Source organism: Podarcis erhardii (assembly GCF_964252035.2).
Source record: "Podarcis erhardii genome assembly, chromosome: 2".
Lineage (NCBI taxonomy): Eukaryota > Metazoa > Chordata > Lepidosauria > Squamata > Lacertidae > Podarcis > Podarcis erhardii.
Window position 1 is genome coordinate 80,499,898 of NC_138498.1, and position 27,190 is coordinate 80,527,087.

General features: G+C 42.3%; 1 protein-coding gene across 1 annotated transcript in view; it reads left to right on the forward strand.

Moving 5' to 3' along the window:
* The window catches only part of FBLN2 (fibulin 2), a 140,145-nt gene that overhangs the window by 15,194 nt on the left and 97,761 nt on the right, over positions 1–27,190 (forward strand). The window contains 2 exon segments of the mRNA XM_081848814.1: positions 20,606–20,640; positions 22,424–22,504. Of these exon segments, the coding sequence (XP_081704940.1) occupies positions 22,471–22,504 (34 nt within the window). The 5' untranslated portion in view covers positions 20,606–20,640; positions 22,424–22,470.

The window sequence follows — 27,190 nt, forward strand, 5'->3', positions numbered from 1 at the left end:
GACACTCAAAACAGAAGTGTAGCACTCAAATCAGAAACGTAACACTCAAAACAGAGCACGTTCGGCTTCTGAAAATGGTTTGCAAACTGGAACACTTACTTCTGGGTTTGCAGTGTTTGGGTTCCAAGTTGTTTGAGTACCAAGGCATTTGAGAACCAAGGTACCACTGTAGTGAGTAATAGACATAGGGCCATTTTCAAAAATGCACAATACTGTAGGTAACTTCCCTTTAACAGCTGAGTGGGGGTTGAATTCATTTGAAAATGAATGATAAGAATAAACCAATTGGAGCTTGCTTGGTGCAATTTCTATTTGTTCTGAAATTAATGTCATGAGTAATGAATCCTAATGGATGAATTTGTTATTTTGTACCAGGTGTGCCCACCTCTCGTTCATTTGGGGATAGAGGAGCCACAGAGCACATTTGGGTGGCTGTTCCTGATGGCCTTCCTTTTATTTTTCCAGAATGCGCTATGTGTGTAGTTCTGAAGCAGGCAAGTAGGCAGAAGAGAATTTACCTAGATTATCCATTAGCCCATCTGCTAGCACTTTGACTCAGTGGCGTAGCGTGGGTTGTCAGCACCCGGGGCAAGGCAAGTAATTTGCGCCCCCTAACCCGTGGATTTGCGCCCCCTAACCCTAACCCCCAGATGTTGCGCCCGCTCGCCACGTTTCTGGCGCGGCCAAAGAGTAGACGGCAACCCACCTGTCTGCCTCTCGCCGCCTACCACTTCAGGAGGGCGTCAGGACGCGAAGCCATCGGAGGCGCCTCTGGTCACTCCCCCTGCAGGGAGAGTCAAGCAGGACCCCGCGCACCCCGCCCCCTAAAGCCTTTCCACACTCGGTAAGGTTGGCCAGAGCAGCGCCCCCGCTCCACCCCCCCCAACGCCGGACACGTTTCCCTTCTCCAAAGAGGCAGCTCCCTGCCACCTTCTTGGCCAGATCTTCGCCCGCCTCCAACATCTGGCATAGCCATGACTCTCTGATTGCACGTCTCTCCACCCCCGCCGCAGGCACGCAGAGTGCGCCGCCCCTGATCCCCAATTTTGGCCTAAGCTGAAAAGGGCACATTGGATGACCCCTCGTCCTGGGGCCCAGCTGAGCCCCTGGGTGCCCCCACTGCCGTCGGCGGGATGAAGCCTTTGGAGAAATTTCTGAAGAAGCAGGGGTCTCACTTGGCTGCCCGGGCTGGCCCCGGGGCTGGTGGGCAGCTGCCTCGCAGGCAAAGCGTCTCCAAGATCCTGCTGCCCGGATTCCTCAAGGAGCCCCCCGAGGAGCCCCCCGAAGGAGGCACGGACACTGCTGGCGATGGCTGGAACTGCGGCCCCCCGATTCCTCTCTGCGCTCCCCAACGTCCTTCTCCTCCGAGGAGCTGTCCCCAGGCGGTGGCGGAGGAGGCGAAACCCAGCTCAGCCGGCGTAAATCCCCTTTGGAGAGAGAGAGGGGTGGAGATTCTTCCCTCCCCACCTCTGCGCCCAGCAAAGCGAGGCGCGTGCCCTTGGCCCCCGCAGGGCTTTCCCCAAGCCGACGAAGCGTCCCGGCTTGCTTGCAATCTGAATCTCTCCTGTTTCCTCCGCCAGCCCGCAGCCTCTGCCTCGTCTCCTTCGCCTTTGCCACTCCGCGTGCCCTATTCGCCAGGCTGCTGCAGCTGCCGCTGCAAGCGGGAGTGAGCCAGGTAGGGGCAGAGAGCTGCGAGTGCGCCCCCCAAAATGTTGCGCCCGGTGCGGCTGGCACCCCCTGCACCCCCCACGCTACGCCACTGCTTTGACTCATTTGGTCTTTGGATTGGGTGGTATAATGCTGCTTTTATCCCGCTTATTATTATTTTTCTGCCATTTATTTCAATAGAATTGAGCTTCACCCATTATGTACCTCCTGAAGCGAGTCTACCAGTTCTATTTGAGTTGGAAGTCTCTGGCTTACTAATTGGCTAACATACTTCTGTAGCTTGGCGTCCGGGAGCATGAGGTTAATTGGAACAATTTGGGACCAAGAATGTTTAAAGGAATAATTTCAGAAACACTCCATTAATGGATTTATGAACTAGATTAATAGGCTGGAATGTTTATTTTAATTTCATCAGGATGCCTGTAGTCTACAAATTGCACAGTGCTTTTAAATGCTCAAGAAGGGTGTACCATAAGATGAAATATTTTTGTCAGAAATAATGCAATTAATAGTTAAGTTTTATTTATTTGATGTATAACAATATTTATGTTCTTAAAAAAAATATCAGAGCATTTATATTCTTTTAAAAAATCACAACAATCATGCATAAACTATACTATAAAAACCACATAAAAAGTTAGTCAGAAATATATTAACTGTTATGGAAAGATGTATTCTTAATTGCCTGCATAAAGCTGATGGAATAGAAAAGCAGGTGTTTGAATGTTGAAACAGAAGGTATCTGCTGAATCTATATTCCACTGATGACACTAAAGTCTTGGCTTCTTACTGTTGCGTTGCGAGTCCCCCCCCCCCCAGTGGAAATAAAGAGACATGACACAATTTTTAAGGTTAATGGGCTAAATAAGGCCACAACTTTATTGGTTACAGGTGATGAGCGGTATTGGCTTAGGCATTGGTCCTAACTGACTATATCCAACTTCAGCTCGTCTGGGAAGGGTTAACCACTAGTAGGGGGAGTCCTGCTGATGCACATCAACTAGGAACCCCCCCCCCGGGTCACCGCTCAGGGGTGTGCCTTAGGCCCTCACTTCCATAGGCTTTGGACAGGGCCACGGCCCCCAGAATCTTTTATCGAACTACCCTTCAATATGCGGGGAAGGTGATGGCGCTTCCTCCCCTCTTCCAACTACAGAACAATACCAATGCCTAACCGCCAATACCAAAAAAGTTGTGACGATTTTCTACGAGGTAGGCAAAAATTAAGTGGCTGGTACCAATTTGCCAAGTGGAAGAATTCCTACCGGGCCCCTCAACGGCGACCAACCAAGGTACATAGCAAGGTCAAGGAATGGAAAACTTACAGGGCGCGAGGGTGGGAAAAGCAGAAACAGCTGGCAGGCAGGGAAAGAGGTAGATCCCTGGCTGCGTCCTGCATTAAATAGGGCAGGCCATGCCCCCAGAGCCAGCTGATTGGCTGGCCAGGGTGTGACGCGGCCGGGAATCCCCCCAATCGTGCAGGGCTGTGAAACCTGCAACCCCACCTCCTCTGTAGGGCGGAAGTGGCTTTGTCAAATGAGCATCACTAGCTCCTGAAACAACTACTGACCCTCCTGCAGATGATTCCATACTACTATTTTTTTAAAAATAGTTTTACACTGGTTAAAAAGAAAAGGAAAACTATCCTTTCCTTCTTTTAAAGTTTCCGAGCACAATTCAAAGTGTTGGTGCTGACCTTTAAAGCCCTAAACGGCCTCGGTCCAGTATACCTGAAGGAGCGTCTCCACCCCCATCATTCTGCCCGGACGCTGAGGTCCAGCGCCGAGGGCCTTCTGGCGGTTCCCTCATTGCGAGAAGCAAAGCTACAGGGAACCAGGCAGAGGGCCTTCTCAGTAGTGGCGCCCGCCCTGTGGAACACCCTTCCAGCAGATGTCAAAGCGATAAACAACTACCTGACATTCAGAAGACCATCTTAAGGCAGCCCTGTTCAGGGAAGTTTTTAACGTGTGATATTTTACTGTATTTTTGGTTTCTATGGAAGCCGCCCAGAGTGGCTGGGGAGGCTCAGCCAGATGGGCGGGGTATAAATAATAAATAATTATTATTATTATTATTATTATTATTATTATTATTATTATTATTATTAAATAGTTTATATTTATAAAATAATATAGAGCATAAGAACAGAGCTCTGTGGATGTGAACGTGCTTGTATAAGACACCATCATGTCAAATCAATGTACCAATAATTATTATGTTGGCCAAGGATTGAGATTTTGTAGCCATCCAGGTGTTGCTAGACTCCAACTCCCATCAGCCTCAGCCATCATGACCAATGCTGATTCCTGCATGCTGAATCTTGGACCATGCATTGCCCTTTGAGGAGGGCCCCTTTATCCAGTAGAGATTCCTACTGGTGGAGAAGAGGGGGAGACATTTGCCACCAATCCCAGTGGTACTTTCAGTTCTGTCTTCCACCCTTCTAGAACAGAATTTCAGAAGTCATGGCTGGTTCAAGGGAAGGGCGAATTGGCAAAAATGGCCTGCTCCACTTCTGCTGGAAGGCATGTTTCATGAGCAAAACTCAACTTACAAAACATTACTGTATTAAGTACTTTGGGCTGTAAGTGTGGATGGCCAAGGAGACTAATGTGTGGAATCACAGGTACCGAGTGTGCAGAGCTCTCAGGGCTCCAGCCCACACAACTTACCCATTAAGAGGCAGGGCAATTTTTTTGTGGTGGGGCCATGCACACTGCGGGGGCATGTGTGCTGGACATCAGCATGACCAGCAGGAGAACATATGCTCCCGCTGGGTGCGTCCCCAAGGGAGCCCGCTCTGCCCAGCTGAGGAGAGGGGCAGTCAAATCCAGAGGGCCCTGGAGTGGCTACGCGCACTGCCACTACCCCCCCTCCAACCGCATGCCTCCTTACCTTCTGGAGGCCTGTTGCAGCTTCCGGAAGGCCCTTCGGGGCCCACTGTGGCTGCAGGAAGGCCTGATGATGCCCATTGTGGCCTGCCTGTAGCCATGGCAGGCCCTGTCAGGCCTTGTGCAGGCCACAATGGGCCTTGGCATGCGTTCCCATGGCCACAATGGGCCCTGTTGGGTTTTCCAGAGACTGCAACAAGCCCCATTAGGCTTTCTGGAGGCCTCCTCCTGCCGTGTGAGGTCTCACATGTGCCACGTGCATAGTGGTGGAGCTTCATGCTCCGGCACCGGGGGCAGAGAGCAGGTGGGGCTGGGGCTGGCGCACGTCCCAGGGGCAGGGTGTGCAGCCCGTGGGGTGGGGCGCACGTCCTGGGGGCGGGGTGCACCACCTGTCGGGGTGGGGGGCAGCTGCGATTGCACCCTAGGGATCGCACTGCCGGGGGCGGTGCACTCCTCCCGCACTCCTCTTCCTCTGCCAATGCACATGGGTGACATCACAGATCTGTGCCAAGCACACACAAAGTGGAGCAGGACCCGGAGCCCTTGTGTGGAAAGGCTTTCTAGATGGCAGAGAAGGTTTTCTGCCTCTTGTAGCTGAAAAATAAGAGATGCCTATGGGAAGTCCCAAAGCATGGCTTGAGGACGATAGTTCTTCTTGTTGATTGCCAGCAACTGGTATTCAGAGGCACCATCTCTTTGATCCTAGAGGTAACCTTGTATTCTAATATTTTGAGAGAAGGAGAAAAGCTCGTGAATCAGCCTAGCTCAGGCATGGGCAAACTCGGCCCTCCGGGTGTTTTGGGACTACAACTCCCATTATTCCTAGCTAACAGGACCAGTGGTCAGGGATGATGGGAATTGTAGTCCCAAAACATCTGGTGGCCGAGTTTGCCTATGCCTGGCCTAGTAGACTGAATGACTGAAGGTTTGAAAAACAACAATGGATTAGCAGAGTGATTGTTTCTCTCTATACACATAGAGAGCCAAATTTCAGTAAAAAACACCAGAAGAAATGAGGGCTCAAATACAACCCTGCTGAACTATTTGGAGGATGCTAACTCAATTCAAGACCTTTAAGAATTGTGTACAGTGGTATCTCGGGTTACATACGCTTCAGGTTACATACACTTCAGGTTACAGACTCCGCTAACCCAGAAATAGTACCTTGGGTTAAGAACTTTGCTTCAGGATGAGAACAGAAATCGCGCGGCGGCAGCAGCAGCGGGAGGCCCCATTAGCTAAAGTGGTTCAGGTTAAGAACAATTTCAGGTTAAGAACAGACCTCCAGAATGAATTAAGTACGTAACCAGAGGTACCACTGTACGAACCTGTTGGGGAGACAGCATGGACACCTGTGAAGGAAGCATAGTGTCAACTTTTCCCTTTTTTTAAGGGAAATTCACTTATTCCAAATATAATTCCTTGCAAGAAAAGGGAAAAGTTGGCAGCTATGGAAGGAAGGATGGACTCTTTCCATTTCTTTTATCCGGGACATATATTAGCAGTATCTGCACTTCCACAATTACTTATCAGTTAAATCTTATTTTCCATGAATCTTCACAATGGACTAAGAACTGATTTCCCATACCCTGTGTCTGCCTAGCTATTGGCCAAGCTGCTGTAATGTCATGGAATATTCACAAACATTATGATGACTCAGTGGAAATCCTCTGAGGGAAGCAGAGAGGGGTAGGTCTATGAGACTATTAAAAAATACAACACACATTCAAAATACAGGGACCGGAAGGGATGTGTGCTGTTTATGTGAGAGAAGGTTGATTGAGTCTCACTCCAGCTGTCTTGCGATAACAGAAGTAGGGGGGGAAACCATGAATTCTAGCATGACCTAGAAGTGCAATGCTTTTAAATATCCCATTCCTCAAGCCAGTTAAAGAAAAATTGCTTACTTCTAAGGAGTCCAGCTTAACTAGCACACTGATTTTTTTTTTGATTTTTTTTTAAAATATATTTTATTAAGGGTTTTCTTGTTTTACAGTGTAAGTGTAATGCCTCGTGTATTTTTTTTTCCCGTGTAACATTTTTACAAATCCATTTCATTTGTTGAGGCATTAGGGGGAGAAGAAAAAAGAAAAGAAAAAAAAGAAGAAGAAAGGAGGGTGGAAGGAGGGGAGATGGATGGGGGTGGGGTGGGGTAGCGGTGTTTCTATTATGCTTAATGTATGTAGTTTGGTGTCAGCGTGCTTGTGTTGTTCACTTGTGTTCCTTTGGTGGTGAGAGAGGTTGGGGTTGGCCTAGGATGTGATTGTTTGTTTGTGATTGGCTGTGGTGATCTTTGTTTTCGTGTGTGAGTGAGGTGGGTGGGTGTTTTGGATCAAGTTAGCCATATTGATTTGTATGCTGTTGGTGGATTATTGTCATTGTCCTGTTGGGCTGTGTATGTGATAAAGGGGAGCCATACCGGGGTGAAGGTGTCTTCTTCTGTTTGTCCCCGTGTCAGTTTCAGTTTGTTAGTTAATTTTTCTAGTAGGGCTGCTTCCCATACTATTTGGTACCATTGGTCCATGCTTACTCCTGACAGGTCTCTCCAGTGTCTGGTTATGGTGTTTCTGGCTGCTGAAAGTAGGTGGGTTATGAGTTCTTTGTGGAGTAAATGGGCATTGTTGTCTTGGAAGATGTTTAGTAGGGCCAATTCTGGGGTGAAGTCTAATACTTGCTTTGTTATTTTACATATTTCTTGTATGGCTGTTGTCCAGAATAGTTGGATTTTGGGACACTCCCACCACATGTGGAGGTATGTGCCTGTGGAGGTGCACCCTCTCCAGCATTTTGGTGAGGTTCCTGGGTGTATCAACGAAAAGAAAAGAACTCACACTGAAACTCACCTACAGGTGGTACCTAACACCAAGGAAACTAGCACACTGATTTTAACGAAACTATTTGTGTTTCCTGTGTGCTCTAGTTTTATCTCTATTTCCTCTTATTCTGAATTGCCTTGCTGTTGCTTATCTTTAATCTCCTCTTGCAGCTGTTTGTCATGTAGCTTTCCCTTCCAGGTGTTTCTCTAGGTTATCTGGGAAGACAACGGAAGTGTCTTCATCAAATTCTGTTTCACTTACATTTTCATTCCAGACTCAACTGTAGATATGGGGGGCAATGGGGGGGGGGAGCCACAAAGAGTTGGGAATCTGCAGCATCCCATGATGCGGATGAGAGTTCATGGGAAAGAAAAGGGTTCAGAAAAGAAAAAGCAAATCAAGATATGAGGGCAGAATGCCCATTATTATTGTTTACATTGATAGCCAATTAGGGAACTTTAGTGAAGAAATAAATTCCATACATCTCCAGATGACTTTAAGCAGCACATAACCCAACTAGCATGCAGTCGTAAAGATTAAATTGTAGGAGAAACTAGCCATTATATTTTTAGTCTATTCTTCGCACAGGTGGTGCTGGCAAGTCTGTGCTTCTGCACAATGTGTGACTGTTACTTTGAGTATGATTGATCTCCTCAGTCCTCTCAACTCCCTCCAGAGCCTCTAGAAAAAGTTAGCAAAAAGATCTGTACCAAGCAGGCAGGATTAGAGCTGGTCTGCATGAAAGCCAAGTGGTGATATTTCAAGGCAGTGAATCTATTTAAATGCACAATAAAACACAAAAAAATCCAAAATGGCCACATATAAATATGCTGCTGTTAATTTCTAAATCCTGCTGAACAGAAAAACAGTATTTCCATTTTTATGCTCTCCCCTCACCCCGTTGCACATCAGAGGGAGGTAAAAAGTGAATTAACCGTATCATAGGCACATGGTACTTCCCTGCTCAGATTACACCACAAAATCTAGGCAGTTCCTTTGGAATGGATGTGAGTTGAAAGCAGCACTTGGAAACAGAGGACCAGTAATATGACTGGAGACAAAAGGTTATAAGAAACTGTAACTATAGCCACAGGTCTGTAAATCTACCCACATGTGCATTGTAATAGTTAACTAAATGCATCTATTAGGTTTATTATTGCATAAGAATTTTAAAAATATCTTGGTTTAGCTTTGGTTTTGCTACATATTGTGATTTGCTGGTTCTAAAAGTATATATTGCTGTCGTCTTTATTCCTAGGCTTTGTTCTTAAGATTTACATCTCAGCATTTAAAGTTATTGTTAAGTTTGTTCTGTCTGACAAGGTTTGAAAACTTTTAGCAGATGTAAAATGATTTAGTGGGTATTTTTAGCTATTGACTGTAAAAACGATGGTGAAGGTTGCGTACAGTCTTTGCATTCTACTTTTCTGCAAGGTATCTCAGATGCAGAAATAAGTATTTGTTAAGTAATAAGTAATTACATCTTAAATTGGTTTATTCATTCTTTTTAATGAGAAGCAATTGCTTTAGATGCTACGTCTGGGCTTTGGGCTGAATTAAGCAATGTCTTTTAAACTTTACATTCTTAGAGAAAGTTAAGTTTGCTTTTGTTGGTACAAATCAAGGAGGAGTTGTGATTCAGTGTGACAGATTGAATGTGAGCCATATGAGACGGACAGGGTCAGGCCCTTATAAAAGCTGATTGCGTGTGTTACAAAATATCAGAGAATAATTTAGATTCTGACAGTGTCGAGTGCTTCATGAGCTTTTTTCCTTTCCTCATTCCATTGGCTCGTGTGATGAAAAATGCTTGGGAGCAGTCATTTCTTTGCAGAATTTCTTGTGATGTGAATTCTTAAGGAATCACAACAGCTACAAAGAGTGCAGAGTAAGCAAGGGATAGTATTTTCAGTTGATGGTCATAGCTAAATCACTTCAGATCAATCAAAATTAGCTATGTTTAGGTTTTTTTCCCTGCATTAGGAAACATGCTATGAGACACAGCATACTCCAAGCACCAGTCTTCTCTTAATAAGGATTACATTTTCACTGTGGCATGTGATGAAATGTAACTCGCACGACTCTCATTAACACTACTTACAGAAATTGCATGTTCACTCTGATGAACAGTTGTCCCTAAAAATACCATAACAATGAATCGATTTGCTCCCTCCCTTTTGCTTTTAGCAAAGAGTGTGTGTGTGTGTTTGCAATCTTTTGATGAATAGATTCTCTTCCAATCTGATATTTCTTTTTCAGAATGGAGTAATTGTCTTCATTATGTAGAAGACAAATGAAAGACATTGTTTTGCAAGTCCTATTGCTGGTTAATCATGAGGTCTCTTGATACAATGTGTCTGAGCACATTTTTTTCTGTTAAACTTCACATAATCCTCCAGGAGCTGAGACAATGTTAGAGCCGATTGTGAATGGAGGATATTGATGTGTGTGTGTGTGTGTGTGTGTGTGTGTGTACACGCTAGTGAGAAGCAGAAAAAGGAGAATTTTTGTGCATTCACACGTGTTTCTTGCATACAATATAACAGATGCATCAGAATATAAGAGAATTAATCATCTATATTATAAGGCATTAAAGAGTTTTATAGGGGAAGTGAAGCTTTGTCAGGAATTGCCTGAGCTGTCCTTGTATTAAATGTGTGTTGGGCAGACAGCAGCTGCCCTAATCCTACAGAAGGGCAAAAGAAATCAGGGTCTGCGGAAAGGGGGTTTCAAAGGAGACCCTAAGAAAGAAGGAGGCAGTGGGTTCATAAAGCAGCATATCCAGGATGGAGTTGAATAAGATAGTTGGAATGCTAAGAAACATAAAAGAATGAGAAAAAAGAAGGTCAGAGCTAGAAGAATAAGGTGGGAGAAAATCTGTAAGAGAATGGACACTTGAAGATAGGACTATGCAGCCAATTCATGAGAAAAGATGAGACAGGCCAAAGTTCACATACTGATCTGAAATAGGTGTTCAGCTCTTTGACTCCAGTATTTAACCAAAGATCTAAACCAGGCTTCCTCAACCTCAGCCCTCCAGATGTTTTTGGCCTACAACTCCCATGATCCCTAGCTACCAGGACCAGTGGTCAGGAATGATGGGAATTGTAGTCTCAAAACATCTGGAGGGCCAAGGTTGAGGAAGCCTGATCTAAACTGTAGTGTTACATACTAATAAATCTCTACCTACAATATACTATCATAATGCATAACAGATTGAGGGTCAGCTAGAGAACTGGCCAATTTGTATCTCCACTGAAGTCACAGTAGCCATCCCTGTGCATCTTAAGCAGTACAGTATATGAATTCTTAACCAAGAGACAAAAAGACAACTCCTGATATTGGTTTATTATGAAGGATGTGCTAGCAGAAGTCATCCGATTCATTCTTACCTCATTTTTGTAAGAAGCTGTCCAAATTCTGTTCTTAATTTATGGAATGGTAAATAGTTCCTGGTCCTATTGTGCCCATCTAGAAAGAACAGATGGTAGTTTAAACAAGTTCTGCTATGGAATAAAATGTTCCAAGTCTTTGACAGATCGTATCCATCTGTATGGAAGAAACAGGGTTTGTGTAAAGTAAACAAGATAAATTCAAAGAATTTAAATTCTGTCTTGAAAAAGGGCTGTTTGTGGTTCTGTACCCCAGACATTACCCAGTCCAAAGGCATTATGTACACTTAAATGTGCTATTTTTGTCAGATAGGCACAAACAGCAAGGCGCAAAACACCAAGAACCCGTAGAACAGTGGAGAACAGTGGTCACTGCCCAGGATAATAAGCTCAGAAACTAATGATCTATTACAAGCAGCCAAAAAAACCAGATGTTCTTTATTTATAGAAATACATCTGTATATGAGGCTAATTGTTGCATTTGTTGACCCAACTGGCTAGAGTTTAGCCCTAGCCAGCGCAATATATATCAGTTGAGTTAAAAATATACAAAAATATAAGAAGTGCCCTACTAGATTGGACCAAAGACTTAGGAGGTTGGTTTGTTCAAACATAGGAATAAGGGCCATCTGTTTACTCTCTTGTGTAGAAGCTGACCTCCAGATGTTACTGAACTACAGCTCCCATTTTCCCTCAACACTGGCCAGGCTGGCAGGGGATGCAGTCCAATCACATTGGGAGAGCATCATATTGACTACTGCTGCCTGGTGGGTGCTCATAAACTAGGGTCTTATTGGGTGTTGACATTTCCTCAACATCTAGTTAGCAGCTTGTCAGTAGGTCTATCCCAATTTGGTCTTCGGCTTTTTGTACATTTGTATTCCAGAAATGCTACACTGGGCAAGAATGGTATTGCAGCTAAGGGTTCAAAATATGTAATATTTAACATTTTATAGGCAAGCATGACCCGCCCTCCCTGGGTCTGTGTACCCCAGGCTATGCATGGACCCCATCAAACAATTTATATATTTATGTAATATGTGAAAGTGTCCACTTAGGCCTTCCACTTCCACTAAAGAGCTACATCAGGTCCTCAGAGGGCTTGTGCTACCATTAGCTAGAGTGCTTTGAGGTGATGTGGAAGGGCAGCAAACTCTGAGTTATATATATTGGGCCCCGCCCTGGGCTCCCTCCCTCACTGTCAGTAATCACTGTCTATACTGTGATTCTAATAAATCAAAATGTAATCTAGAACAAATGTTTGATTCTTATCACTGGGGAAGAAGATGTGTTGCAGACATATATAGAGTATTAATTTTATTGATAACATATGGTGCTTTCTATCAGATTGAAAACTGCATCTTCTTGAAGGCCTTTCTTTTCATGTCAGTTGTTTCTTCATGTTTCCTTCTGTTGCATTAATTTTTACTGGCTCTGTTATCTGTTGTCTACAGACTGTGGGCAACATGAGTGGATTGCTTGAGCATTAGCTCATTTTCTTGCTTCCTTGTAATAATGAGTTATATTCCCTTGCTTAATCCCGCTTGCGTTTATAATTTTCCTTTACTGGAAAACGAATAAGAAGTTGCTTGTTTTCAAAGGAATGAAGAATTGACAAAAGTAGAACATTTCACGCAGTGGCTACCATGCTCAGATGACTTGCCTTCACCCATTTATGCCAAGAGGTAGGGATATTGTATCATACATTTCGGCTTGTACTTGTCTAGGAGACTGTAACTAAATAGGACAGTAAAATGCATGTATGGAGGTTGCTCGTATGCCTCATAACTTTCCTGGCAGCTGTGTAGTAAAGAGCCTCGGAATGTCCAATAACTGCATCTCCCTTCTATCCTGAATGGATGCTAGCAGTCAGACTTGGAAAACCTTACTGGCCCATGACAGATTTTACACAGGAGTTTCTCTTCTAGTTTCTCTCACAGGAGTTTCTCTCTTGTCCATCTCTGTCCCCTGACCACACCCAAACCCTATGATATTAATGGGTCAGCCTACCCACAGTTGACTGAGGTATGTGAGGCTCATCTCGGCCAGCTGACCTCTGGTTGAATGTTACCGCTGTGGATTTGCTGTGTAGGCCTGTCACTTAGGACCAACCTTGAGTTTAAGCTTTGACAAAATGACATGAAGGTTCCTTGGTGATGAATTAAAATCTGTTGGAGCTAACTGTTGTTGGAAGATGGCTTTTTGATACACAGTTCTCTCTGGACTGTTCGGATCCGTAAAGTCAATAAGCGTCAAGCTAGATGCGGACTTAGGCACAATGGTCCTGCCCCAGAAAAGCAACAACTGTAGGATAACGATTCAGGTAGGTAGCCATGTTGGTTTGACGCAGTCGAAATAAATTTAAAAAATTAAAAAATTGCCCAGTAGCACCTTAGAGACCAACTAAGTTTGTTCTGGGTATAAGCTTGAAGAAGTGTGCATGCACATGAAAGCTTATATCCAGAACAAACTTAGTTGGTCTCTAAGGTGCTACTGGACAATTTTAGTAGGATAAGGAAGGCATCTATGAGAATATTCCTGGCTATAAGGGCATACAAGATAGTGCAAGATTCCCAAAACAGCCAATTTCATCTTAAAAAAGATTTTGTGATATTAGGGGGTGCTTGGGACCACTTTTCTGGCTCCAGGAGAAGAAATAAGGATAAATATAGAAGGTAAAGCTTTTTGGGCAGCACAGACCAAGTGATTAAGAAATGGGTGTTGGATATGAGTCATATTTCTTCATGTAGTGAAATGTTTAAGAATTGCTCTGCAGTTAGGTTCTAGAAATAGGTATTGCACAGAACATTTGGACCCATGCTCAGACTTGTGCTTAAGTGCTCGTTCCTTCCTTTCAGTCTGTTTCATCTAGTATTTATGTTTGAGCAGGAAATAATACAACTTGGGGCAATGAGACTAGCCACAGTAATACAACATTTGATGGACAAGGGCCTTCACTTTAGCCTTTTCTTTTTATTTGTTAATAAAGTACAGCACAACCCATTTGGTACAGGACTGGTTTGCAAGCCACATGTTACTTATGGAAAAGACCACAATAACTTCCTGTGGTAATAAGGGAACATAATATATAATTTACAAAAGAAACCAAAACAGATATTCTAATGTGATTCTGGTTTATGGGGGAAATCTGGTATGAAGCTCCAAGCTCATTAAGATCCTGAGAACCACACAAATACATCAAGGGCATAATGTGACTGTAAGTATTTTCCCCAAATTCCCAGAAAGACTGGCCTTTGCAATTACTGCGCATAGATTCCATGTAGTATACAAAAACCCAGACCTCAAGGGTTTGCAAATTGAATTAAGATAATGAAGCAACCTATATATATTGGCTCTTTCCCAAAGGTTAGTTACAATGCATACCTAACCTGTCTACCCAGAAGTAAGTCCTACTGAAGTCAATGGGGCTTACTCCCAGGAAACTGGGGTTAGAATTACAGTCTTAGCCACCAGACAAACCCACAATTTTGTAGCTTGTAATTCACAAGCATTACTTCCTTACCCCCATGTGTCACATGGCACCCCGCTTTGAAGACTAACTTTCAAAAGCAGTTTATTGTAAGTGATTGAAGCCTGATGTTCTGTGAATAGTAAATCTCCTAGGCATCTCTAAGCCCATCTAAAATAGCATACTGGTTCCCAACATGTGTCCTGGTCTGCAATAGCCCCATGTAAGATAGACCTGGTGCATAACATAGATTTTCATTAAATTCTCATTTTGCCGCTGGTGCTGGTCCAATTTCAACTACTTGGAGATCTCTGAATGCCAGATTGGTGACTGACATCTCCAACTGGCTGAGCCCTCCAGCTTTCTTAAGCAGGTAAGCAGAAGAGCTTATTTAATGTATTTAATATACTACCTTTTTCTCCAAAGTGTACATGGTTCGCCCCACTCCTCAGTTAATCCCTAGAATGACCCTGTGAGGTAGTTTAAGAGACTATGACTGGCCCAAGGTCACCCAGTGAGCTTCATGACTGAGTGGGGATTTGAACCCAATCTCCCAGGCCATAGGCCAGCGCTCTAACCACTACATCACCCTGGCCTCCTAGAGTACATTTGTTATGGGGCAGCTTTATCATTGTAGGTAAATAAATATAGGAAAAGAAAAATGTTATTTAGAGAAGGATCTATATATTTTCCTTAAAGCTTGAATTTGATTTATTCTGGACTGTTTTGTTTGTTTATTGTTTTATTTATTTATTGTTTTATTTTATTTAATGTGCTGTAAACCGCTTTTAGGTTTTTTCTTTAGAATACAAAGTGGTATAGAAATGAAATTAATAGTAATAGTAATAATAAATTCCACAGCAGAAAAAGGCACCTAGACATTCTGTTGTGGCGACCATAGCCTATGTTTAAGGAGCCATTTGGTGATTAGCTTATATATCTGAGTTTCTAACACTTCCATTAAAACCCTTAACCCAAAGCATGTATATTTAAAAATGTTTTGGATTGGGTGATCCTGAATATAGGGGGAAAACAATATTTTAAATTCTAGTAAAGCTAAGCAGCTTAAAAATAAATTTTGTCACCAAGATCTGCCCACTCAATCTTGCCCTGCACTTCCCATCCCAGAAGCAAGTTGGTTGTAGAATGGTTGTAAGTTGTAGAATGCTTCCAAAGGTTCTTCAATTGGTTGCTTTCCAAGGAGAGGTACTCCCACTAGAAAGCACATGACATTTTGATCTTTTCTACCTGTATATCTTGAGTTAAGGCACTCCTTTCATCAGTCTTACCCTCAGAAAGCATGTGAGATGAAGGAAAGAAAAGTGAACATGATTGTGTAGGTTTCCACCCTACAAAAGTTGAAGAAACAACTGCACCCTGCCAATCACCCATTCCCACCACCCTTCTGAGTAATACCCCTCCCCACCTTCTCACTATATAGAAGGGTCTGGAAACTTCTGTTTCAGTGTATCTGAAGAAGTGTGCATGCACACGAAAGCTCATACCAAGAACTGACTTAGTTGGTCTTTAAGGTGCTACTGGAAGGAATTTGTTTTGTTTTAAATAAACATGATTAGGAAGAAAGTTTTTTTTTTTTAAAAAAAAACCCTGTTTGGTATATCCAAACCCTTGAGCACTTCTAAAGTTGTTCTGTTATGGTAGAAAATGTCTGTTAAAGAACTGGGAAGAATCTTCAAAGTGGGGAAGAATGGAGAGCAACAGACCCACAAAGATTGACCCAGTGGTCACACATGTCTCCACAATTCCTGAATAAATATTACAATGTTGTGCCCACCATACTACTTCCATTACTTTATGGAGAGAAGACCATTTCACAAGATTCTCTCCAGATGTTCCCTGTGTGCCAGCCTTTTTCATACATTCATCAAAATGTGCCGATATCTGGGCCTATGTCCAGAGCACAAATAATAGTAACAATAGTAGCAACAACTTCTTCTTCCTCCTCCTCTTCTTCTTCCTCTTCTTCTCCTCCTCTGTTTAATTTGTATACTGCCCTTCATCTGACGATCTCAAGGTGGTTCACAGCATAAAATGTCTGGGATGTAGCTAGCTGGTATTCTCCATGTACATTAGAAACATTGAGGAGAATAAATGAAAGGGGCGGAGTCCAGAGTGTTTAGAATTCAGATCAGTTCTCATAATGGGAAATTTCCGAATTGCAGTGTAGGATTCTACTGTAACGAATGGATAGTGTAACAAAGAATCCTTCTTGGGCCCATCACATACTGCGCAACTGTCCCATTTAAATTGGGACATTCCAGATTAACAGAAGCCACCCTGGCTTCTGACCCCAATCCCAGGTGTCCCATTTTTCACCCTGTGCTGTGGCGCAAGTAAATTGGCTCATACCAGAGTGCAGGACCAAAAGACAGAAGCAAAACTTACCCTGCCCATCCCCCCCGTCACCTGTGTTCTTCCTCCTTCCACCGTGCCTTTCCAGCCAACATACTTCCAGAAGCCAACACCACACTGGCTACACTGGTGGCAGTGACAATGGCAGTGGTGGCTGAAGGCAGTGCATAAAGATGCAAGGGAGGGAGCTAGAGTGAGAGGAGGGATGCCCGTCAAGGTTGTGTCCCAATTTTCCTCACTCCAGTGATGGAAGGTATGCCATTAATTTTGGGTCTATTAATTATGGTAGGTCTACTCTGAGCAGGACTTAGACCTTCATTTGTTAGCCCGCATTCAGCCTCCCTCCCCCCAGCTTCTAAACCCTTGTTAAGGTTTCACACTGTCTCCTTGGCATCTGATGGAAAAGAGAGAGAGAACTGGGAGATGTTTGCATATTGTTGACACCGTAGTTTAAATCCCTCATGACAGCTTCACACAGTTCTTTATTCAAAGTACAGCACACTGAAAAGCAAACATGAGTTACATGGGAGAATCTACAGCTGGTGATATTGTTATTTCTGAATGGCAGCATTTTACATCAAAGAGAAAGGCATGTATCTATGTATCTTAACGAATCAAATTAATTTCATTATCTTTTATGGAGAGATTTTGTACAAGCTTTTGACTGATGGTTAATGGTTGCAGACTCATTAACAGCATGACAGATTTAAGCTTCAGTTTCAAAGATTTTGCTTCCATTCCTGGAGGAAAACTAGAAAGTACTGTTTCTCATCATGTTTGGGTTTTGTGTCATTAAAAACTCCCCTCTTCCTGAAACATTTGTCTGAATTCAATTTGTTTGAAATCTGTGGTAGTGATTAACATTTCAGTCTGAGTATTTCAAAGACGTGCTTCAGCTTGTCCCGCATTAAAACAATAATTTTTCGCCTCCAGCTAAATGACATTAATTGGTATTTATATATTATTATTAGGAAAGTTTGTTTTGTCAATTGAGTTTCATAGTAAACTAAACAAGCTGCTGATGTGAGTGGAAAAGCCAGATGCATTTATGCCACATCTTAATTTCCAAGAAACAATTTAACCCATTCAGCTGTTATGCCAACTCACCCAATGCAGTTAAACTGTGGAATTTAACTATGTATTGGGTTCCACAAGATGGCCACCAACTTGGATCACTTTAAAAGGAGATTAGATAAATTCATGGAGGATAAGACTGTCAGTGGCTACTAGCCATGATGACTTTGTGCTACCTCCAGTATCAGAGGCAGAATGCTTCGAAACATCAGTTGCTGGGGATCATGAGTAGGAAAGGGTTATTGCGGTTGTGTCCTGCTTGCTTACTGTGAGACTAGAATGCAGGACTTCGAAGGATTCTTCTTGCGTTATTAAGTAAAGGCTCAGTATCTATGTTTAGTGCCAGAGCTCGCTGTCTAATGGAGAACAGATACTGTCAAGGAAAGTAGGCTGGAAGGTGCACAGCTCAAGTTACTTGCTCCTTGAAGCAGAGCAGCAATAGTCTCCCCATCTGCAAGTCATGGTGCATAATGCCCAAGGCCAGCCAAGTCATTTTGGCTCCTGAGACAGATCATTCCACTTAGCAGCAAATTGCTGGTTATTTAATTTACTATTTCATGACATCTCAAATCAGATGCCTTAGGGGTGGCTGCCTCACTATATCTAATGGTAGGACAGGTCCCAGCTATAAGGGTAAGCAGAGATGTGAAGTCTAGGAGTTGTACTATATCTATATTTGTCATGCCAAATGCATCTTTTCTCTAAAAAGAAATAACAGGTTGAAGATTTCATCTTTTTAAGGATGACTTTACACAAGGAGAGTAGTTAATTGGTTGTTAAATGCGACCTTTTATCTAAGGAAGTGTAACAGTTATGTGAGTGCAGGACAGAATAGGAACCAGTTTAATACATTTAAATTGCTCTGAAAAGTGTTATTTGAAAAGCAGCAGGGGTCATTCTTTGTGAAACACAAAAAAGATTTTTTTTAAAAAAAAAGTAAAAAAAAAAAAGCCTGATGTGTATATGCCCACATTACAAGACCACCAGCCAGGCTAGAAAAATGGTATGACTGGCATCTTATCCTCTGGAGAACCAGAGTTCTTAGATGCTTCATGAGTATTTTGAAGATCAAAGCATAAGCACATTAACAGACTCCAGTTTTATCTGCAGCAATCAGTCTCTTGCTGTCAGAGTGTGGAAAATCATAGAAAGGCTGCAACCAAAACATGCTGGAGATTGATATGGAGAAAGCAAAATATGGTGCAATTAACATGTTACTGTGTATTGCAATCAAAATTGACTGTTAATCATGGAAATGGCATTGTCTAGACAACTTTGATGGACAATTTATTACAATAAATAGCAAATACTCTTGTAGTGAGATTTATTGTGATATAAATGTCCCATGATTTTTTCAGAGTTCATTATCAGACTTGAACCAAATCTTATCTGTTATTTTGGAGATATGGCTATAGCAGAAGGTGAAACCACTAAGTATAATTGACAATTCAGGGTGCACTACCAAGACTGACATACTATGGAAGATTTCTGGATGCTGGGCCTTGATGCTGATATTTCCCAACATGAAATTCAACAGTTTCAGGAACAGTCTTGGTTTGCTGAAAACAGCTGATAAACATATTTCTATGTTCCTACTTTTACCTGAAGTGGAAGGCAACATCCCTGTGGTATACCATGACTCTAGAAACAAAATCTTGAGAAATACATGTCTCTGTGGTGATGTGTTTGCATGCATGTTTCTGTGTAACGTGTGAGCTTGGTTACAACAGATACTTGCAATTTATCTGGAGAAAATTCAACAGCAAAATTGCCTGCAGTGAATTGAGCCTTCATAAATTCACATTCTGCTTAATATTTTAAATACCCAAGCCCCTTTGGAAAACATGCAAAGAAACATTAAACTTTGGGTAGTTCTTGTATTTCTGAGGGATAACCTGTGTATGCCTTGGAGAACAGAGTGGGAAAGGAAAGTATGAGCGGCAGCCTGTGGAAAAGACACAAGTAACCTTTTATACATGCAGAAGGGAAGGTCAGTGTATGTATATGTGAATGCATTTATTCATTCTGGCTTGTGGCCTGTCTTATCCCAAAGGTGGATAACATCATATATAATATATACAGCCGACAAAAATGGAGGAAAATGCAAGCAAAATATAATCCCCTGTCCTTGCCACAGCCTCTATCCTGCTACTCTTGTTGCCTCCCTGCCCAACCCACTTGCTCCTATTCCCAGCCAATATTCCCTAGTACAGAGGTCAGCAAACTTTTTCAGCAGGGGGTCGGTCCACTGTCCCTCAGACCTTGTGGGGGGCCGGATGATATTTTGGGGAAAAAATGAACGAATTCCTATGCCCCACAAATAACCTAGAGATGCATTTTAAATAAAAGCACACATTCTACTCACGTAAAAACACCAGGCAGGCCCCACAAATAACCCAGAGATGCATTTTAAATAAAAGGACACATTCTACTCATGTAAAAACACGCTGATTCCCGGACCGTCCCTGGGCTGGATTGAGAAGGCAATTGGGCCGGATCCGGCCCCCAGGCCTTGGTTTGCCTATCCATGCCCTAGTATGTGGACCAGTTCAGTTAAACCAAATTCTTTCCCAAATGCATTCCTACAGACTGCAACTCAGGGCCCCCCTCCCCCATTTTGGTTGGTTGCAAATCTGTCTCCTTTTTACAAAGTACTATAATCGATTTGACCCCTATGATGACCTTTGACTACATGTTTTCTTGCATGTTAACATTGTTTCACTATTTTTTACTTGGTTCAGCATGTAAAATTGTTGAAAAATTGTGCCAGTTGTGAGCATGGAGATCTCTGTGCTGGCTGCATCTTCCTATGCATATTGTAGAATTTTCTGTCCCACCCTTTTAAATGTTGCATGTGATGTATTTTTATGTAATTGTGGGCACCAGGAATATGCTGAACTACATAATTTGTTTTTTGTTTCAGTTACAAAGATGAATAATGAACTTGGAGATTTTAAGTAAGTAAATAAGTTCCCAGGCTGTATGCTGATTTGTTTCAGCATATGATATGCTAATATATGCAATCGGGATATTGAAGGAATTTTAATTAGTTCGTAATCCATCATGGCCTCAGTACATAATGCTGAAGGCTTGTGTTTATTCGTTCCCATTGAAATTTACCATGTCCTGGCCAGGGGGAATCTTGGTAACAAAAATAATGTGGTTTAAAGAGATCAGATAGTCATGGGGGAGGGGTCCTACAGCTTTGACATATTCCTAGCATTCAGCCTGAGCAGCTTGGGGAGCCAGGATAATTGGGATCGAAACTGAGATTTCCCATGGCTCATTGACTGATCACTAATATCCTCATCATTTGCAACTAATAATGTAACGGATTAGCAGTAGTTCCAGAGGTTTTTGTTTTTTGATCAGGCTGATGGTAAATGGCAATGGAAGGGCTGCTGGTGTTGAAGCCATTGAGTTTGCACTTGGTCACCATGTGGAATGTGGAATCCAAAAATGTCCTTTAGGGAATACAGTATACAGGAATCAGGTTTAAGCAAAGCTTGCTTCGAAAAAGAGGATTAATGATGGTTGAGTCCCCATCTCCAACAACTCAAGAACTGGCTGTTCCTTGATAGGTGGAAGTTCCTCTATAAACAGGGCTCTAGGTTCTCCTTGAACCTAGCAAAGGTGCTAGGCAAAAACTTAATAGAAAGCCAAAATATGGTTAACTTGATTAGCCACTGTTCAGGGTTCTGATGCAATGCAGAAATTCCTATACTCCTTTTTGTGGCTGTACCAGAGGCAGAAAGGGAAATTCATGGAACCTCAGGCTAGGCTAGCCTTATCCTCATAATTCTAAACCATGGCTTTGTGCTATGTGAGCTAAAACATTTTCCAGAATCGTCCCTCAACACCACCCCTATAACCTGTCTCCCCCTCCTCCTCCCGGCATGATCTGCATGTCATTTTAGAACCAACTAGAAATGCTGATATCGAAACAGGAAGGATCCCAATATTTTACTTCAAAAGTCAAATTCTGAGCAAGCTCCTTTGAAAATGGCAGGTTTCAATGGGCCTGTTTGACAGTTGTTCTTAATCCAGATTTGTACATCCAAGATTTTGTCTGTTTCCAGTGAGAGAATGCCATGAAATATTGGATTTAGACTGGAAATCCAGGTCTTACTATCTGCAATTGTAGGGTATCCTGCACACTGCACAAGGAAATGTATATGCAGTTTGGCAGGACTACAACTCAGCCCTTCTGTTTCTACATCTCTCACCTTCACAATCCATTGACTAATTTGTGGCTTTTCAAAACTTAGCAGTGAATATCTATAGCATCTATATCAATATCTATATAGCTATATCTATCTTCCATGCAGTTTTATTCATTTCAGTAAGAACCCACCAGGTAAAATCCTAACAGAACAGTGCTAAGGATAACAGCATGTCCACATGAGTGCGAGAGGCCCAGTCAAAACACAAACTTGATTTTTCTGTGGCTGAAAATATGTGTTTAATTAGAATAGTGCAAGGGAGAGGAAAAGGAAGGTCTCATGAGAATAGCCCAGGTGTATGATCTTTCCAGTGACACATTCCCCCAACCAACCCTGGTATAACAACTGGCTATTCATAGATCCTGGAGTAACATTCAAATAATATATTACCAAGTTAAGCACTAAAAGAAAGGGGGGGGGGGGAGAGAGATTTATTTAAAAGCTGGCTCTAAAGATAATATTTCTAGTGGCAGAAGAATGCTATTTATTTTACATTTACGTTTTCCATTCTCTTCAGAGGTTCCCAGCAGAAAAAGAATGTAGGCCGCACTCTGAACTGAAGGTATGGCAGGCAAATTCACAGATAGCAAGCAGGCGTGTAAGTCCTGAAGGAGAAATAACGAGGATAATGAAATTAGACGAACATTGTATTTTAAGGTCAAAATTACTAAATGGCTCCATTTTTCTACTCAAAGTTGGCCACATAAGCCTGAAATATTGGAACTAAGCACTTTCATACTCCCTTGCATACTCAAGTTGTCCATGGTATTTATCTTTTCTATATATGCAGGTAAAAGGTAAAAGGCAAAGGGACCTCTGGACAACTAAGTCCAGTCAAATTTGACTATTGGGTGCAGCACTCATCTCTGCTTTCAGGCTGAGGGGGCTGGCATTTGTCCACAGACAGCTTTTCTGGGTCATGTGGCCAGCATGATTAAACTGCTTCTGGTGCATGGAACACCATGATGAGTGCCAGAGCACATGGAAACACCGGGGGGGGGGGTTGCATGTGTATGATATCAAACGTGTGTGTGTGTGTGTGTGTGTGTGTGTGTGTGTGTATTTCTGGAAAACTGGAAACCTAACAGGATTATCAGCATACTTCCTTAAAACTCTTTCACATTAATTTGCATGTCCATCTAGACAAGCAAACACCTATTTACCATTCTCATATAAACTCCAATTATAAAATTAAAGTGAACATATTTGTAAGCTACATAATCACAGCAGACACATAAACAAAAGATGCAGAACCAGCCCCTATTGTGTGTGCTTTAAAAATTATTACTGCCATGAAAGCAGTTTTGTTTCTACTGTCTAGGACAGCAAGCCCATATGCCAATTTCTTCCATTGTTTTCCAGCCTTCCTTTCCCTTCTCCTTTTATATTGCTATACTTTTCTGTTTTGCTCACCAATCAATGTTCTTTGCTTCAAAAGAATGTTTTCCCCACAGCTGGTGGTTGCTTTTGTTTTTCAGATTTCCTTATCATTCCTATGAATGTTCTGTTTTCTTGTGATGGGCTATACAATTTTTAAGTGGGCATGGAAATAGAGGTCTCTGTTCACTGTTAGCATAGTCACAAAGTTAGGTTGACAAGATAATGAGTGAGTTCACATATAATTCTAAGCCATGTTTTGTTTAACACATGGTTTATTGAATAAACCTCAGAACTGTCTCACAGATGATCAAACAAGCCATAGTTTGTTTCTCCAAAGTTACTTTGTTTTCCAGCTGTTCTTGCCTCATGCCTCTGTAGATTTGCAAATATGTGCAGTGGGGTACCCAAACAGACCATGGTTAACAAGGTTCTTGGGTTGGGATGTAATGCTGAACCATAGTTAAAATAAGCCATGGTTCATGAGCCAGTAGGAAACTATGGCTGCATATCATGGTTTATTGCTGGAAACAAACTGTGGTTTGTCTGTCAGACAGGGTTCAGATATTCAAACAAATCACACTTTCACTAAAGGAACGATGTCTCAGTGTTAAGTGTGAACCCAGGTCAATAAATACATAGAACAGAAAGTGTTCTACAACATATAATTATTTGAAAAATATATAGTGTATAACACAAGTATCATATTCTCTGTTTTTACCACCATAGGGACGCAGGTGGCGCTGTGGGTTAAAACCACAGAGCCTAGGGCTTGCCGATTAGAAGGTCGGCAGTTCGAATCCCTGTGACGGGGTGAGCTCCTGTTGCTCGGTCCCTGCTCCTGCCAACCTAGCAGTTCGAAAGCACGTCAAAAGTGCAAGTAGATAAATAGGTACCGCTCCGGCGGGAAGGTAAACGGTGTTTCCGTGCGCTGCTCTGGTTTGCCAGAAGCGGCTTCGTCATGCTGGCCACATGACCCGGAAGCTGTACACCGGCTCCCTCGGCCAATAAAGCGAGATGAGCACCGCAACCTCAGAGTCGGCCACGACTGGACCTAATGGTCAGGGGTACCTTTACCGCCCTAGAATTGCCAAAACGTGCTAGTTTCATTTGACTTTGGTACAAAAAGCAATCTCAAAATTTCAAAGCAAAAAGGTAATTGAGGTGGGCCAGATCAGTATGAAAACATGTTTTGAACAAAAAGAAGTAATAGGGGAATCATGTTCAAAATATATAAAACCTACAACTTCAGAAAGTCTGTGCTAACCATTAGATAAGTGCTTCCTTTCACACCCTCACAATCCGGAAATGTGTGAGCTCGTCAAAAATTAGTGTGAGAATATTCTTGGCGTTTTTACCAAACCACACTGTCAGAGGTAACTGAAGTGCTTTTCAGAACATGAATGAACAACTGGCAACTGCAATAATTATGTAGTAATTATCCTGTATAATGTATAGGATAAACTGCTTGCTTGTGATGGATCAGAATTAGACTCCTGAAACCAAAGACAGCAGAAGATTCTAAGCAGGAATAGCAAGCATAGTGTGAGGGCAAAAAATGGCATAAATTGACATCATTTAAATCCTAAAGACATGTTTCATATAATCACCGTATATTCAGACAACTCAGGAAATGTTTATGAAGAGGGAATCCTCTTGCCCTTAGGCTTCATGGAACAGTTTTTGTTCACCAGTATCATTTGAATAATTAAATAAGATGGCCATTAGAATATGGGCACTTGCACCAAAGAGTCTGTACAAATCAGATTCAGAATTACTTACTCCTATTATGGATTGTTGAAAATGAGAAAAGCAGGAAATACTGTAAGAATTTGTAAGTCTGTTCAGTTCTAGCTCCAATGTTGCAGTGGAGTAATGACCTTCCCCAAGATATCTTGCACGTTCAGATAAACATAAGCAAAAACTGATAGTGAAAGGACTTTGTACTGATGTTGGATGAACATGTTGAGGCAGACTTTGCACTGATGTTGGATGAACATGTTGAGGCAGCCCAAGTGGTCAGTGTGCCTACTTTCTTTCTCAAACGCATTGTATTTTAATTCCAAGCATACTTTCAGCTGTTGCCTTTCTATACAACAGTGGAAAACATGGCTCATAGCAAAATTACAACGTATTGTTACAAGGTTTTGGCGTTTCCATTTTTATTTTCTTCTTTGTTTTATTTGAGTCAAACCCTTAGAATAAGTTCCAGATCTACTTATTACATTCCTACTCCACCCTTTCTGTAAAATGATGAGGTTGACACCAAGAAAATCCACATATAATTAACAAGAAAACAATGTAACAATAAAACCAAAGAATGAATATATACAAAAAAATCTGCAGCTAATTAAAAATAAAAAAAAAACAGATTAGAAACACATATTAAAAGAAAGAGAAGCAGGGGGAGGGGAATCAGCCCTGTAGACCAGCATGGCTCTACGTCTTGTTGCCTGTGTGTCTTCTGGGATTCCCCAGCGGCATCTGGCTAGGCACTTTGGGAAATAGGATGCAGGGATGGCTGGCTTTTGGGGTGTGTGGTGTGATAGGATTGGGGAAGGGCACAGGCCAGGATGGAGAGGCTGCATGGATTCTGTAGGGAGAAGGAGGATGGTTTAAAGAAGATAGAGGGGTGTGTATAGGAGAGAGAAGAATTATGTGCGAGAAGCAGTATACAGGCAACTCCTAATCTTCCCACCCTGACTCACCTCCATGTCCAAACACCCTGTGAGCACCCTACAAGCTACAGACTTGCCCTTTCCATTGGGTGTACAACCCTGTCCAGAAGAGGCCACCCAGGTCACAAGACTTGCAACACATAACACCGCTTGGAGGTTTAAAAGCAGAGGCGGGATGCCCATCTGCCATGGATGCTTTTGTTGAGATTCCTGCATTGCAGGGAGTTGGGCTGGATGACCCTTCCAACTCTACAATTCTATGATTCTATTAAATGGATTGCGTGCCCGAAACCTTATTTCATAATGTTGTATTGCTGGTCAAGTTGCTGAAAAAGACAACAGCTCTTTCTGGCAATAAGATGGAGCAGGGTTTGAAATGATTAATGCAACCTGGACTCATTTCATCGAATGATGAATACTGCTGTGGTGAATTCAGTATTTTTAAGGTAAAAAAAGAGAAAGACTAATGCAAACTGCTTGAAGAAGTAGTTCAAAATTTGTGGCGAATCAGGGGAAGCAGTTCTGCAGTTAAATCCTGCTTCTGCTGTCTATGGTAAAACTGTAACACCTAAAGGAAGCTGGTTTTCTTGCAATTGAGTTCCAGATGTTGTGAGCTCCAGGAGCTCTTGTTTGGAATTCATAGTCAGCACGGACAACCCTCATCTCCCTGTTTCTCCTTGTTTTGAGCTGCTCTGGGAACACATCGTGACACTGTTGTTTCATTTCTAGGGCTGTAGTTACTTTCCTTTCCCATTAGTGCAGGAACTCATAATATCAAATATATTTATAAACACAATGTATGGTTGCTAAACTTCTCCCAGTAAGATTCTGAATAGACTCAAGAAAAATGATTAGTTTTCACGGTGGAAAACATCGTTTTTGGGGTGAGCCCATTACAGTTGTGGTATGGGAAGTAGGGTACCATTCCTGTATCGTCCTCCTGGGTTGTGGCAGATGCTTTTACATCTTTGCTACTGCATTTCTCTACTTAATACCTTTCCTGCTGAGCTCCAGTGCAGCAGTGGCACCCCATCTCACACACTACAATCATCCCTTTCTAGAACTGGAATTCACTGTGCTCTCAGTGATGCCACTGGGAGAATTATTGTTGATTTCATTTCAACAGTTAATATGCAGCCAAATTCTATACTCTATAAGCAGCGTACAGTAAGTTTGCAAAAGATGCAATATAGATAAAATCAGTTAAAATAAACCATAAAAACTTACTT